The sequence below is a fragment of the Salvelinus fontinalis genome, chromosome 2, assembly GCF_029448725.1.
Source record: "Salvelinus fontinalis isolate EN_2023a chromosome 2, ASM2944872v1, whole genome shotgun sequence".
Taxonomy (NCBI): Eukaryota; Metazoa; Chordata; class Actinopteri; order Salmoniformes; family Salmonidae; genus Salvelinus; species Salvelinus fontinalis.
The window spans coordinates 44,311,280-44,329,087 of NC_074666.1; the positions used below are offsets into that span (position 1 = coordinate 44,311,280).

General features: G+C 39.6%; 1 protein-coding gene across 1 annotated transcript in view; it reads left to right on the forward strand.

The window, feature by feature from the left end:
* The window catches only part of LOC129819479 (opioid-binding protein/cell adhesion molecule homolog), a 402,819-nt gene that overhangs the window by 137,424 nt on the left and 247,587 nt on the right, over positions 1–17,808 (forward strand). Inside the window, exon 2 of the mRNA XM_055875784.1 lies at positions 16,040–16,115. Within this exon, the coding sequence (XP_055731759.1) occupies positions 16,040–16,115 (76 nt within the window). The remainder of the gene's footprint in view (positions 1–16,039; positions 16,116–17,808) is intronic.

Here is a 17,808-nt window from a genome sequence, read left to right on the forward strand (position 1 = left end):
GACATGCTTTAACATTCAATTTAAAAGTCATAAAACCTAATGTTGCATTATTATTACCATGGAAAGAGCTAAGCTGAAAATACTTCCACTATGATGCCGCTTTTGCTGTCATGGAATGTATCTATCGTAATATATCTGTAACTTAGCAATAGACAAGAGCATTGTTTTGTCCTTTGAGAATATTCAAACTCTACAATTTAAGTAGTGCATTTGAAATCGTGAACTTGAAGGAAAATGTTTCAAATGGGATGATGACCTCCAGCTTTACCAAAAGTGACTTGCGTTGACTCTTGTGAGCAAATCAAGTTGATGGAAAGTCAATCTACAGTGCATTCGGGAAGTTTTCGGAACCCTTGACTTTTTCCACATTTTGTAACGTTACAGCCTTATTCTAAAAATGATTAAATTATTTTTTCCCACCTCAGCAACCTACACACAATACCCCATAATGAAAAAACAAAAGGTTTTTATTTTTGCAAATGTATTTAAAATAAAAAACTGATATCACATTTACATAAGTATTCAGACCCTTTACTCAGTACTTTGTTGAAGCACCTTTGGAACCAATTACAGCCTAAAGTGTTCTTGGGTATGATGCTACAAGCTTGGCACACCTGCATTTGGGGAATTTTTCCCATTCTTCTTTCAAGTTGGATGGTGAGCGTCATTTTCAGGTCTCTCCAGAGATGTTCGATCGGGTTCAAGTCCGGGATCTGGCTGGGCCACTCAAGGACATTCAGAGACTTGTCCCGAAGCTACGCCTGCGTTGTCTTGGCTGTGTGCTTAGGAATGTTGTCCAGTTGGAAGGTAAACCTTCGTCCTAGTCTGAGGTCCTGAGCGCTCTGGAGCAGATTTTCATCAAGGATCTCTCTGCACTTTGCTCTGTTCATCTTTCCCTCAATCCTCACTAGTCTTCAAGTCCCTCCCACTGAAAAGCATCCCCACAGCATGATGCTGCCACCACCATGCTTCACCGTAGGGGTGGTGCCAGATTTCCTCCAGATGTGATTCTTGAAATTCAGGCCAAAGAGTTCATTCTTGGTTTCATCAGTCCAGAGAATCTTGTTTCTCATGGTCTGAGAGTCCTTTAGGTGCCTTTTGGCAAACTCCAGGTGGGCTGTCATGTGCCTTTTAATGTGGAGAGACTTCCTTCTGGCCACTCTACCATAAAGACCTGATTGGTGGAGTGCTGCAGAGATGGTTGTCCTTCTGGAAGGTTCGCCCATCTGCACAGAGGAACTCTGGAGCTCTGTCAGAGTGACCATCAGGTTCTTGGTTACCTTCCTGACCAAGGCCCTTCTCCTCAGATTGCTCAGTTTGGCCGGGCGGCCAGCTCTAGGAAGAGTCTTGGTACGTCCAAACTTCTTCCATTTAAGAATGATGGAGGCCACTGTTCTTGGAGACCGTCAATGCTGCAGAATTGTTTTGGTACCCTTCCCCAGATCTTTCCCTTGACACAATCCTGTCACGGTGCTCTACGGACAATTCCTTCAACCTCATGGCTTGGTCTTTGCTCTGACATGCACTGTCAACTGTGGGACCTTATATAGACAGGTGTGTGCCTTTCCAAATCATGTTCAATCAATGGAATTTATCACAGGTGGACTCAAGGATGATCAATGGAAACAGGAAGCACCTGCGCTCAATTTCAAAACTCATAGCAAAGGTTCTGAATACATACGTAAATAAGGTATTTTTGTTTTCCTGTTTTAATGCGTTTGCAGAAAATTCTAAACCTGTTTTCGCTTTGTCATTATGGAGTATTGTGTGTAGATTGATGAGGAAATGTTTTTATTTCATCAATTTTGGAATAAGGCTGTAATGTAACAAAATGTGGAAAAAGAGAAGGGGTCTGAATACTTTCCAAAAGCACTGTACACGGCCATGCTAAGTTAAATGAGATCTATGAGGGTTTGACTAAAGTCAATTTTAGTGAATGCCCTTTCCTGGTATCATTGGAACTTCATAGATCTTATCTTTCACCATTCTCCAACCATTCTTCAATATTAAGATTGTTTGGAATCTGTGCATGGTATCTCTGCATGGTACCCTTCTCTGCTTGTCCCTTCGTGAACCCTCTGTGACTTGTAGGAAGATTTTAACCCTCTTAACCCCAACATTTCTCCAAATTCACCATCATTGTAAAGTGCTAGTTATTTTGTTGCTTTTACAAAGTTATTTCTTAAGATTATTATTTATTTAATGTGATTAGTTATTCATTTATATCTGTCCCTCATTTTAAGGTCAAGCCTGTTTTTTATAGAAACATTGAACATCTAACAGTCAAATAACAGTGTAAAAGCAGGTGAGTTGGTTCTACTCTTCTTGGCCATTTTCTGGTGTTTTCTGGTGGAAAGCTGAGCTGGTCGGGCAAAACACGTCAATCCTGTTACCCGTAGATAGACAGGCTACACTACAAAACACGTCAATCCTGTTACCCGTAGATAGACAGGCTACACTACAAAACACGTCAATCCTGTTACCCGTAGATAGACAGGCTACACTACAAAACACGTCAATCCTGTTACCCGTAGATAGACAGGCTACACTACAAAACACGTCAATCCTGTTACCCGTAGATAGACAGGCTACACTACAAAACACGTCAATTCTGTTACCCATAGATAGACAGGCTACACTACAAAACACATCAATCCTGTTACCCATAGATAGACAGGCTACATTACAAAACATTCTATTCTATCTAGAACCCTCCATGTGTTGGGTTTTTCAAAGAACCCTCTGTATATCCTGTCTAGGCCACGGGTGCCGCTAGCGGCACTCCTCCCACATTCCACTGAAAAGGCAGAGCGGCAAATTCAAAAAAAACATTTTTTTTAAATATTTAACTTTCACACATTAACAAGTCCAATACAGCATATGAAAGGTACACATCTTGTGAATCAAGCCAACATTTCCGATTTTTAAAATGTTTTACAGGGAAGACAAAATATGTAAATCTATTACACCACTTTTCTACCTCCATCAGTGTTTTACTCCATCACCAGCTATCACTAATTCGACCAAATAAAGATATATATATAGCCACTAACCAAGAAACAACTTCATAAGATGACAGTCTGATAACATATTTATTGTATAGCATATGTTTTTTTTGAAAAATGTGCATATTTATGGTATAAATCATAAATTACATTTCAGCTACAATCAGAAATTGCACCGAAAGCAGCCATAACATTTACAGACACCAACGTCAAATAACTAATTACTCATCATAAAACATATCTGAGAAATACATACTGTGCAGCAATTGAAAGACAGGATTCTTGTGATTCCAGACAATATTTCAGATTTATTAAATGTTTTATAGCGAAAACAAAATGTAGCGCTAAATTAGCATAGCCACGCCAGCCAGAACCAGCTGGGCGCCCACGACCAGTTCACATGCACACCGATATATGAAATAGCATTATAAATTGGATCTTACTTTTGCTGAAATTTCATCAGAATGTTGATCAAGATGTCCTTAGTCCAGATGAGTCGTTCATTACATTCAGAATGGTACCTTTCCCACTTCATTTAGCATGGGTACTAGTCGCGTGGCACGGATCTCTCCAAGTAAACAAAGTCACACGACGGAACACGGCAAAACTCCCGAAAAAATTCAAATAATCTGATTAAACTATATTGAAAAAACATACATTACGATGATATGGTCTCATTTATCAAATCAAATCCGAGCCGGAGATAGTTGACATCCGAAACGGCAGCAAAACAAAACACAATCTCTCTTCAAAGTCGCGCACTTCAGACTTCCGGAAATGGACGGTCACGTCAAAGAAATAGGTCTTATTTCACGTCAGAACAAGATAAACACAAAATTTCTCCTCTGACGTCCTCTTGACACCCAGAGGAAGGCGTATGAGGTGTGTTTCGGGTCATAGGTGGCATGACCATGTATAGGCAGAGCGTTGAAGCGAGCATAGACATCTTGCATTCTACTTCCTGCTCAGGGAAAGTGCTGCCAAATGACTTGTGTTCCACTCAGAGAAAAAATTCAAACGTTTTTAGAAACTAGAGGTTGTTTTCTATCCAATGGTACTAAAAATATGCATATTGTACTAGCAAGAATTGAGTACGAGGCCGTTTAAAAATCATACGATTTTCAGCAAAAGTGAAAATATCACCCCTTGTCCCCAACAGGATATGGTTCTACCTAGAACCCTCTATGAACAGTTCCACCAGCCTTATTAGACATAACATTTTTATTATTTATGACAGTATATTACATATACACTATATAATCAAAAGTATGTGGACCCCACTTCAAATTAGTGTATTTGGCTATTTCAGCCACACCCGTTGCTGACAGGTGTATAAAATCGAGCACAACGCCATGTAAGCTCTATAGACAAACTTTGGCAGTAGAATGGCCCCTTAGTTCCAGTGAAGGCAAATCTTAACGCTATAGCATACAATGACATTCTACATGATTCTGTGCTGCCAACTTTGTGGCAACAGTTTGGGGAAGGACATTTGCTGTTTCAGCATGACAATGTCCCCATGCACAAAGCAAGGTCCATACAGAAATGTTTTGTCGAGATCGGTGTGGAAGAACTTGACTGGCTTGCACAGAGCCCTGACCCGAGTGGCGCAGTGGTCTACGACACTGCATCTCAGTGCAAGGGGCATCACTGCAGTACGTGGTTCGAATCCAGGCTGCATCACATCCGGACGTGATTGGGAGTCCCAAGGGTGGCGCACAATCGGCCCAGCATCTTCTGGGTTTGGGTCGTCATTGTAAATAAGAATTTGTTCTTCACTGACTTGCCTAGTTAAATAAAGGTTAAAAAAAGATATATACTTTTTATTTTAATCCCCATCGAACACCTTTGAGATGAATTGGAATGCCGACTCCGAGCCAGGCCTAATCGCCCGACCTCACTAATGCTCTTGGGGCTGAATGGAAGCAAGTCCCCGCAGCAATGTTCCAACATCTAGTGGAAAGCCTTCACAGAAGACTGGAGGTTGTTACAGAAGCAAAGGGGGACCATCTCCATATTAATGCCCATGATTTTGGAATGAGATGTTCGACGAGCAGGTGTACACATACTTTTGGTCATGTAGCGTATCATAATGCCTTGCTTTGAGGGCCTAGTTATACCCAAACACAGTGGTGTTAGGAATGTCTTGGTTTACAGGCCACATCATGCTGCAAGTCACATTATACTGGCTTGCAAAGTGATGTGTAATTCCTATTGGAATCCAGCCAGAGTTAGGGTATCCAACATGTGGAATTGTTAATCACCCGCAATCTGCATTCAGAATGATTGCCAGGGTAGAGAACATTGAGACTACCTCAATCAACTTTATCAGTAACGGGTGCAATAAGTGCAATTACTAACAGAATGGATTAGTTTAGAAAACTGTATGTTGTTTATCTTTGTTGTATACAATTAATCAACCCATCAATGCACATGCAAAAACACAAATATTATATTAAAACAAACAATTCTGAAACTATCCCTGCAATAGAGCATGAAAATATTATATACGGTTTCATGTTGAGCCCTTCTTACATTCCAAAGAAGACTTCCAAAGAATCATAAAAGAGCCTTTTCTTCCACAAATGTCTCTTAGGATGTTAAAGGTTCTAAGTAGAACCTTTTGCCTTACAAAGAACCCTTGTCTTCCAAATAGGGTTCTTCGGATCAAAACGGTTCTTGGTAGAACCCTATCCCTCCGCAAATGTTTTAACAATTTAAAACAATGCACACATCAAGCTTCCATTCCCCCTGTCACAAGGGGATTTAAGGCAGGCATCAACCCTGTTTCGTTATTTGGCACTTAATAGGCACTTACTATAGTATTTATTTTGAAGTTACACTTCTCAAAAGGCACCTAATTGGTGCAATGACCCACATACAATACTATTTGAATCACAGACAGGTAGTATAATGCATTGTATTATATAACATGCTGTATTGTTTCATAATATCTAATCGATTCCTATGCATTCATAATGCAGTTGGCTCAAAGAAAGGACATTTTTTAAACTGACATCAAATGTCAGAAGTTAGTTAACAGATAACAATATAGGCTAGTGAAAAAGTAAAAATATGGTAGTATGGTGTTTATGGAAGTAGATGATATCAGGCCACTTATGCAATATACTCTCTCAGGCCTCTTGGACTACTTCAGAGATAAGAAAATGTAGACGTTTAACCCCATTTTTCTTCTCAATTCCAAAATGTTCCTTTAAATTGCCATTTGTAATTGTGCCCCCCAGTCTTTCATATAACAGTGCTCTGCAATTGGTTAGCCTAAGAAAATAACATAGTGGGCAGGCCATTTGCCTGTGTTACAGTGAAATATGCTGGAAAGCAATCATCTTATATTGAGTTAATATAATCAAATATGGAAATGTTAGTGACAGTAAGAGAAAAATGTGGTTCTGGCTTCATAAACAAGTAACTTAAAACTTTGCCAAATAACTTAATCCATTTACACGTAAGAAATTAAATATGGAAAATATCTAATTTCATTACCTGATTACCACCCATTCTTCCAAAGGGATAACTGTCTGGAAGAATTGTGAAATACATTTCTGCATGTCGAGTGCATGTCATTGTGGGCTCTCTTGGCTTTTTACTTCATTGTCTTTTGGTTGAGATTGTATTTGTTATTGTCTCAGTGAGAGTGGCGGAGAGAGTGGTTGAGGAATGAAACATGTCAGACTGTCGCAATTCCAGAGTAGTCAGTAGTGTGTGTGTGTGTTTGTGTTTGATGAGCCTCCTAACAGGCAGACTTAAGATAGTCTGCCTGCAGTACATGGTGATTATAGAGTATCACAGTATGAGTCATAATACCCATTAAACCTAGCAGTCAAACATGGCAATAGTTCTAATTGTTTTTCCACCATTCATTTTTCTCATAGGGGATTTTATAAACACTTCCAATAAGGGCTGTGTTTTGTGTAGGCTTAGCCTGGCGGGATGTTTTGATAACCGTTTAAATCGCTCTCGGAAAGGGTGACTTTAATTAATATATTTGCCTGCGTTTACCCCCCACCCCCAAAAATGAAATGCTAATTAGCTGCTAATGTGGCTATCATATAGAAGTACAAATGCCTGTCTCAAGCTTCACGTCACTCACCAGGGCCTTGGGGATCTGGATGAGACTGCAGAAGGTAAGTATCTTGGAATTAACAGTCTAATTTAGCTAAATTAAGTAATTAATACATTTGTTTAAACTGACAGTTCTAAATGTACACAATACCTGTTATCTAGCTAGCTAGCTCATGGTTAGATAGTTAGCAACATTAGCCTGCCTAGATGACTACTTTAGCCATCTATTTGTCTAGACATTTAAATGCGTTAGAAATTCATACAAACGAGTTTAGCTTTCTTTGGCTTTATAAACCAACAGTCTAGCTGACTAGTTAACTAGCTAGCTAACATAGATGGTGAAAGTAGGTGTTCTTGATAATGTTTATTTGTGTCTGTGGGTAAGGGGTGGGAAGCCAATGGGTGTTCCTGAGTCTTATCAACTCTCAACTAGGTAAGCTGTTTCAACCTGGATATTACAGATATTACAGTTTTTAATGTCCCGTTGGTAGGATATTCGTGCTTTCAGTTGGTCCCATTTATGTTCCAGCAATTGAACGTTAGCTAGCAGAACAGAAGGCAAGGGAAGATTAGCCACTCGTCTCCTGATCCTCACAAGGCATCCTGATCTCTTTCTGCGAAACCTACGTTTCCTTTTCCAGCGAATCACAGGGATCTGGGCCTGGTCGGCTGTCTAGTATATCCCTCGCATCCGACTCTTGAATAAGAACTCCTCATCCAATTTGAGGTGAGTAATCCCAGTTTTGATGTTCAGGAGCTCTTTTCGGTCATAAGAGATGGTAGCAGCAACATTATGTTCAAAACAAGTTACGAACAACGTAAAAAAATAAATCATGGTTGGTTAAGAGCCAATAAGATAGCAGCCCTCCCCTCCAGTGCCATCTTAATAACCACTGCTACCTTACCTTACCTGACACCCTAGACCCACTTCAATTTGCTTACTGCCCTAATAGATCCACCGACGATGCAATCAAAATCGTACTGCATATTGCCCTATCCCATCTGGACAAATCAAATCAAATTTAATTGCTGACATACACAAACTCAGCAAAAAAAGAAACGTCTTCTCACTGTCAACTAGGTTTATTTTCAGCAAACTTAACATGTAAATATTTGTATGAACATAACAAGCTGCAGCGAACTGAAAAGACGAGCGACATTACTCGTCCTAATATTCATATACTTCTTTATTCCATTCTTTTAATTTTAGATTTGTGTCTATTGTTGTGAACTGTTAGATACTGCTGCACTGTTGGAGCTAGGAACACAAACATATCGCTACACCCGGAATAAAATCTGCTAAATATGTGTATGTGGCCAATAAAATATGATTTGAGTTAAGAAGAAGGGAGCAGCTGCAGACCAGAAGACTGCTTCCAAGGCAGCACTGGTCCACACCTACCTTGTCTGTCGAGTGAGTAGTATTGGTTGGTACTGTATGTGCCTTTAGGTTCCTCTCCATATGTAGGCTATTGTACTGGCCTGTGTGGTACAGTCTTTCATATGTGTAGTAGTTTGTCGGAATTCAAAGCAATAGAATGCATCTAAGACACAGATTTTTTTACTTCCTCCATTTTGTACTTGACCTTTATAGACGCAGACCCGGAGACATTCAAGCAGCACTTTGAGAGAGAGAGCAAGCATCCCAAGTCTCCAACGGTTCAGTACTGGTTGATGTACAGGCATTTAGTGACCACACACTCTCAAATGGACCTACAGCCGGGGTAAGATTATTCCATCATTCACACACAGTAGACAAAGTGTAAATGTCCATGATGTCAACAAAATGCTGTCCTCAATGCTTAAGTTGTATTATGTATGGCTCAATTTGTTGAAATGCTGTGATCACTTATCGTCTTTAATGTTGTGAGTCACAGACACACGATGACCACGATTTGAATGCTACAACTGAGACGGAATGACGTTGAGGGACACACACTGAGACTCAAGAGTATTACTGGACATGAACCGGATTTGTGACATCGACCTAAAAGGGGTGTAGAAGCACATCAGCACCCCATTTTATGTTTGTTCTATGGCCAACTATCTCTCTAGCTGTCCCTTATTCCACAATATGCCTTTTATGTCCCATGGTCCCTCAACTTCCATCACTTTGGAACACTCAGTCTTATCTCTTAAAACCCAGCCTACGTTCACCTATTTTCCCTATGCTGCTTCCTTCACTTCTCCTGATTTAATAGCATTTAGATTCAGTAACACGTTTAAAAGTGTTGTCGGGTACTGTTTTTATCATCTTTTTTTTACCTGTGTAATGCTGTCCTGCTTATTCTGAGTGAATGCAATGGTAAATGTACTGCTCACAATTGACAGCGGGGTTCAAGTGTGTAAATATAGCTGTGTTTACGTATGGCTTCCTTGTTTTGAGTGTGTTAAGTGTGTTTCTCGTTCTGCTGGAGTTGACCTAGTATTTTATATTAAACCTACCATATGCATCCAGTTGTTTCTCCATTTGTAACTCACCCACCAAAAACCACAATATGCTGATGTTGTGTTGTTGGTGCTCGTCTAATTCCTGTAATGGAAAAGTAAAAGAATCTGTGTGCCCTCGGATAGTAATTATAGTTCATATGGTACTTTCGATGTCCTAGGTTTGTGGCATTGATGAATAAATAATTTAATCTTTACTTCGAGTCAGATATTTATATGTTATGTTATGTATGAAATGCATATGTATGCATTGTTTACTATTTAGATTTAATCACAACAGTGCAATTGTTGGAGTTCAGGTTTTTCAAGTAATTGATGGGTAATATGCTTATTCATTCATGATTATGGATACATTCTGCAATGTGTTAATCTGGCTTTAAATCTGTAAAAGAACATGTCAACAAGTTAGTTCTGAATTGCTTTAATACAGCAGTGCATTCTGACACCATTAATTGAAATAGATTTCAACTTGTTCATTTATTTGGCAGACTTTATAAGGGATTAAATATCGACCTCCACTGGCTGAAGAAGGGGATCTGGTAAAATAAGAGGATTTTGCTTGTGGGCGGTGTTATATGCCACAGTGGGCGTGGGTTTCAAAGTGCAAGGACTGTCCGATGCGTGTCCACGTTCAACAGAGAACCCTTCGCCTGGGACCTCATTCATAACTTCTAACCGACATCACTAAAGTGGGTTTATACTTTCATTTTAGTACATCATTTTGCTTTATTTGAACTAATGATAGCTAGCTACCAAGTGAATGGGACGGTTTTTCCCAAAAGTGAACAATGTGTAAAATCAAGTTTTGCAACAACATCAATGAATGCTGCTTTCTGAAAGAAATATATAAAACTGATCATGACTCGATTTAAACTAATTTCACTGCATTTGTTTAGTCAACATTCAACAATACCTGTATACTATCAATCACTAAAATGAATTCTTTGAGATTAGATTGAACAAAATCAGATTAACTGACTCTAGCCTACTGTCTGAACTGCTGATTATATTGTAAAGGTTTCACAGTTTGCTTAAAACACCAGTCAAATTATGCTATCTAAAAGTTGATGAAGTACTCTCTCTCTCCCAAATTCTCAATGTTTCTTCTAGAAAAATAATTTGCTATCAGCGTCGCTGGCTTCCTTGGTCTTATATATTTGTTTGTCCTATCATGAGGCCAAATGTACCATATTATCCTGTAGGCATACTTACATAACTCAGACTCATTGTACCTTCCCTTTTTTTGCGTGAGTGATATCTTTCAACTTTAAACAATTTGAAATTTGAAAACAAAATCATTGTTTAGCTTTTTTCTATTCTGTGGCTGCATGAAATATCAAACATAATGTGAATTCAGCAATGCCCTTTGTTTACTTAATCTTTGTGGTTCCCTGATGAAACAGTAGCATCCATTACAGGACAAAAAAACTACAGGAAATGTATTTAACTACAGACGGTTATTTAATTTGAGAGGCTCAGCAATGTTAGGATCTTGAAAATTGCGTGGTGTACACCCGACATTAGCCAACCTAGAACGTTGTGTTGAATAGATTCCACAATTCAGACTTAAAAGAGTGCTTGACTCATTCTCAACACTGTGTGTGCCCATATACGCTCTGAAATCCATGCCCACCGTGATGTATAGCACCGCCCACTGGGCGAAATGGCGTGAAAAGGGTGTGTCCCAATACTGTCTAGGGAGGTAGCTAGGTAACTTGGTTCTTTGGAAACAATTTGCTTAGCATTCATGGAACATTGAAAATATTTGACTGCATAATATTTGACTGCATTGAGTGCATAAATAAGCCAACAAATATTATTTAAATAAATGATGGAACAGTAAATGAAATTGTTCAACATGTCTTTTGTTTTGGGTCAAGGTAGCTAGCTTGCTAGTTGACAGCAAAGGTGTCAGCTAGAGATAAAGTTCAGGAGCATGCGGGGATTTGTAGTCTTGCATGATGTCTACTTTGATGCTAATTAACATTTTCAAATCTGAGAGTAAATAGAGACAAATATATCGACAAAAGTCACCTTGTATGAGAGAGATTTACACGGTTATCAAAACGTCACATCGGGGAAAACCTACATGAAACACAGACCTTGTTTGAAGTGGTTCTAAAATCCCTTATGGGAAAATGAATGGTGAAAAAACGATTGGAACCATTTCCGTGTTTGACCGGTTTTATTGGTATTATGACGAGTCCATTGCGGGGCTCTATAATTATGGGGCATGGCAGCTTTGATACCGCAAACAGTGTGTGAAGTGTGTTAGCATCACACAGTGTTCCATTGAGGGCACTTAGAAATATTCAGGCAAAATAATCCTACTACTTACTGTATGTACTGTATTTTAAAATGGTCTGGACAAAGTTTGTCTCCAACTGCAGAAAAGAGCAATTAATGTTGGCCAGTACTGTCAAGACAGTAATTTTTCCATATTTTTTTCTGCAAAGAGTCTTCTTTTCAAACTTGTTCTAACATGCTACAAGTAGAAAAAAAAACTCTAACAGAAACGTCTCCTATGGGAAGCTTTGGAGGCCAACCTGCCAATTTTCTCATCTCACACAAACATTCGCTTTCATAATTTTTGGGGCGGGTCATATTTCTGACAACGTCATAATAAGAAATCTTTTCTCAATAAATACATTACCTTAACACATAGACCAGGTATGCAATCGTCCCTTTATACTAAATCTGATGTTCATCTGCAAGCTTAGTATGGCCACAGCAAGTGTACGGTAAATAACATTGTGTAGTCTTACTCGTTCATCATCAACATTTCTACAGTGTCTTCAGGCCTAGCATGGCGTGCTACATGCGGTTACCATGGGGGTATGTTTCTGCTGATTATGAGAAACAACATGAACCTCTAAGCAACTTAAGGTAGAAGATGCCCCAAAACCAGCAAAAGAAAAGGTTGAGGGTCAAGGCTTTTATCATGAGTGTGGGCTCTGCTTGTCAGTGTGGTAGGGGGCCATTATATTGGCCTAGAATGGTCATTCATTATTAATAGTCTCTGCCGATTGCATGAGCTGCCCAAAACTGCATTGGTGTCCTCTCTTGAATATGGACAATTATCCATATGAAATTATTCTTAATCTCTTTTGAAATATTTGACAATTTAAGCATATTTTTGCTCACTTTCCCATTCCAAATTTGATCAGAGTGGTTGATTCCATCCATCCCGGGATTATAGTTAGTCATAGTCATTTGAGTAACATTTTGATGGAAATTACATCTAAAATGCATTCACCTTCAAGGGAGTGGAATCCATCCTAGGATGACAGTTGAGTTTCCACCCAACTAAGTATAATCACAGATGAGGAACAACAACATTTACTGTTGCACAAGAAGTACTGTGTGCAGGCCCTTTCAGGGTGAAAGAACACCACCATTCTCTCTGTCCCTGGACTTCTTAGGAATAAATAAGTACTTTCATTTGCTTTAGTGCTCACCAGGCCGTGTACCCATCAATGTGCTTGCTGATATCTTTCATGCTTTGCCTACTGTCAAAATAAATGTAGACTGCATAGCTTAGGAAAATCGCTAAAGCCTTCAAAAAGTACCGCTTTATTACTTTGCCTTCAAAAGTTACATATGCAGACAAATGTTTATTTTCAGACATTTAGAAAATTAACAAGTTGCCAAAAAATCATGTTTCTTGCATGTTTAGTCTAAATTAGAGCAACTTCTTAATTGATGCCATATTCAGAGTTGAGCTCAAGGTCAAGACCTTCATTGACTGGGCTCAGTATCAATGATACTCTAGTTAGCATGCATATCATTTCCTCCTAGGGAAGTCATATAAAGGTCAGATGAGCCATGCCTACCTAATACAAGGTATCAGCATATCTATGTTGAATATCTCTCCAGGGAACTGAGTGAATAGAGCTATTGATAATTCAGAAAGAAGATGACTGCACATTCAATTAATTGAAGGGCACCATATGCTTAAATCATTTCCTCTGGATTACACAGTCTTACTGTGACTAAATACTCTTTAAAAGTACTGTAAGTTTGCTAAGTATACCTGTGAATTTACTCCTAACCCCCAGGTAATTGAAATGGTAGACTCAGCCATATAGTTAAAAATGTAATGTTCCATCGCCCTATATATTGTAGCTTTAAGGCCCACTACGCAATTCGAAAAACAGTAAAACCACAACCCTGCCACTTGGTTTGCTATAAAGTTGAGGGATGTAGAACGTCCTTATATGTTGGGTTATGGTGGGGTTAGACAGCTGCTCAAAGCTCATGGCATGGGGTATTTATAAGTTATATTTGTATATACTGTATAATTAATTTACATTATCCAGAATGTCTGTAAATATCACAGAGTAGGCCTTTTAATTAAGATGAGGTTGTTCAAGCTGATAAACAGCTCTAATGTTATAGTAAGTCTATCATACACACAATGTTGTCACCCTAATCAGCTGGGGGTGTTTTGGAAACAAGTGTTTCACCGAGACGTTCCCCCCTACCTAGCAACCCACGTTAATTAAGAACACATATCTTAGATTTGCTGAGGTCAGAATGAGGGGTTTTAATTAAAAAGCCATTGAGTTCGACGTGGACATCGTTTTAATTAACTCTTATCTTAGCACAATTTTTTCGGATCGGGTCATCATCATAATTCCCCCACTAACAACCTTATAATAAATTGAACACCGCCTCAGTAAATCCAAGGGACTGTGTGCATGTCAAAACAAACAGTGACCCCTATATCCCTGGCTCCGTCTGCCAAATCAACCCTCATGCATACAAATATGCATTTTTCCGTGGATGAAATTAGAAGGGCAATGCTTTGGGTGTGTTAATATGTGATCTGGGATGGAATAACAGAATGGAATAACATGCTTACAATAACAATGCAAACTTCTCCTAGCACAGTGATGTGCACTGCATACCCTAGTTCGGGGCTCTCCAATCCTGTTCCTGGAGAGCTACCCCCCTGTAGGTTTTCGCTCTAACCTCAGTTGTAACTAACTTGATTCAGTTTATCAACCAGCTAATTATTAGAATCAGGTGCGCTAGATTAGGGTTGGAGGGAAAAACTACAGGTCATCAGCTCTCCAGGAATAGGGTTACTTGCAGCCAAGACCCTGAGGACACATAAGTGCTTATGATAATGCTATGGAACGATGTTTGGGCAGAGCTATTCAACAACCAGCTCATGCCGTACATTGCAAAAACCTATGTATGGTACCTACTGCAGGTATAGGTAAAATGTATTTACTCACAAACTTCACTGGGACCAAATATTGTGTAATTTCAACATTGACAGTATGTCTCAGGGTTACATATATACATTTAGGCAATGAGCTGCACACACAAAACAAAATCTCTTACCGATACTATTTAAGCATTAAATGTACACAATTATGTTCGTTTTATAAGTATTTGAAAATAAATTGTGAAATATATCTCCAAATACATGCCCCCCTCCCATCTCTCACACACGCATGTGCAGTCACACCAACACACACACACACACACACACACACACACACACACACACACACCACACACAATAGTATAGCCTTCCACTTATACTATTCAGCAGAGCATAGATCATCATTGATATGTTAAAGTGAGTACATGTCAGTCGATTAGCTAAGCGTTCCCAATACAGTATTCAAATAATTGACTGCATTATGTTAATGATTTAGGCAACCCGATTAGCCTATTAATTGTGGTGGTTATTGGCATTATAACGCAGACTAAGATATATAGAATTATATACACAGCCTATAGATGTATCAATACAAATCGCTTGCTTGATCATCCACTGGGGTAGTAAAAATAGCGGGAGTAGGGATGCTGCGCAGATGGTTCACAGTTGTATAACCTGCGCGCCAGAGAGCACTGACTAGCCTGCGCAAGGCACACACTCATTATGAAGGAGTGATTTCACTTGATTCCGCGGAGCTCGCTGTCTGGTGGATTTAGTTTATGTAGTCTACTTGACAAATAAGAATACACAACTGATTTCAGAGCATACTTGTTTCAGGAGTCACTGCAGTGTTGTGCTGTAGGCTATCGGGAGAACTACCCAAGTGGAGACTTTGCTGATGCATCTTTGCGCGATCATCCATCTCTTGGCGAATACAAATAACATACACAGAGCAGGGGAAACAGTCTAGCCTACATCAGCTTTCCGAAAAAACACATCGCCTGTTGTAGCTGCTGGACATTTCTTGGAGATATCCAAGAGTACCGGAGCCGCAGATATTGCCTACTTTAATATATTGAACGATAACACGCCACATTCTCACCTTCTATTTGAGGCAAAGAAATAGAGGTCGACCACCACAACAGCATCTTGAGTGGAGTCGAATTGCTGTGGCCATACCTACTTTGCACCGAGCAAGGAATATTTGACATTCAAGTTTCCGTGGAAGTTGAGCAGTGACGGAAAATGGGCATTTATGGTTATTTTGTGGCGCCTTGGAAATGCCTTGTTGTCATCGGTCTAAGACTGCTATTCCTTGTACCTGCAGGAGTGCCAGCGAGGAGCGGGGATTCTTTTTCAAAGGACAACATCACTGTCAGACAAGGGGACAGCGCCGTCTTGAAGTAAGTCATTTAATTTTTACCTTATTGGCTTGGTGAATCGTGCCATATTGCGTGGTGGTCTATAGTTAGTCAAAGTGTTTTGGAATTCATTACGAAGTCGTCTTTATATCCACACATGTACGTTGCAAGCGTGATGTTTAGGTATGTGATAGTGTTATTATTTGTAAGAGATAATCAATTTAAAAATAACTATCTCATATGTTCATCTCAAGCAATAACTATAGCATGCTTAACGCAGACCCGCCTCTTGTTTAATTGTCCGTCCATGTTATTGATTCGGTTAATGTATTTTTAAGGATGCTGTGGGCTGCTGGGATACTCTTATCTATGTGGGGGTAGGGAGGGGTGGGATGGGGTCGTCAGATGATCTTAATGCAATGTTTTATTGTATATTGAATAGGGCAAACATTTGGATTATTCAGGATGGAATACATTAGAGAGAGAGAGAGAGAGAGAGAGAGAGAGAGAGAGAGAGAGAGAGAGAGAGAGAGAGAGAGAGAGAGAGAGAGAGAGAGAGAGAGAGAGAGAGAGAGAGAGAGAGACCCACAGCCAAGTGGCGCAGTTGGTAGAGTATAGTGGGTTCAACTCCCATGGGGTGCCAGTATGGAAATGTATACACTCAGAGATAGAGAGGGAGAGTCACTCTAGTTAAGAGTGTCTGCTAAATCACAAAAATTAGAGAGGGAAAACAATGTGATCAAATTCTATCTGAATCTCCCAAGTCATGTAAGACTTAATTGAGAGGAGCAGTGCTATCAAACTGTGTATTCATGCCTGGGGTGACTGAAGGAAAAGTGGATCTTATGTCACATCCCAGCTGGGTTTGCCAAGAACCTGGCACCATGCAAAGTAAGAGCCATTCTGGAAAGAGAAAGTTGCGTGGGGTGGCCTCTCCTGACACATAATAGAGTCTTGGAGAGCCATCCTTGAGAGAACTTTATTTTGACCATTAAACAAAGCTGTATGTATGTAGTCTGCTGTTAAAGGCATAATGGATTTTTCACATCTTATTATGGATGCTGGAATGCTAATCACTAAAAGGAGGGCCGAACAGGCTCCCATTAACATTCACGGGACTGAAGTGGAGTGGGTCGAGAGTTTCAAGTTCCTTGGTGTCCACATCACCAACAAACTATCATGGTCCAAACACACCAAGACAGTTGTGAAGAGGGCACGACAACACCTTTTCCCCCTTAGGAGACTGAAAAGATTTGGCATGGGTCCCCAGATCCTCAAAAAGTTATACAGCTGCACCATCGAGAGCTTCCTGACCGGTTGCATCACTGCCTGGCATAGCAACTGCTCGGCATCTGACCGTAAGGCACTACAGAGGGTATTTTTTTTGTTTTTGTTTTTACACTGCTGCTACTCGCTGTTTATTATCTATGCATAGTCTCTTTACAAATGACCTCGACTAACCTGTACCCCCGCACATTGTCTCGGTAGCGGTACCCCCTGTATATAGCCTCGTTATTGATATGTGCATTTATTGTACTACTTTTTGATTGACAAGATTTTTATTTACTATTTCTTGAACTGCATTGTTGGTTAAGGGCTTGTAAGTAAGCATGTCACGGTAAAGCCTGTTGTATTCGGCACATGTGACAAATAAAATTAGATTTGATTTAAATCATAAACATTTAGATAGAATCTTAATACCATCTACACATTTCTGTATGCAAGTAAATTCTGA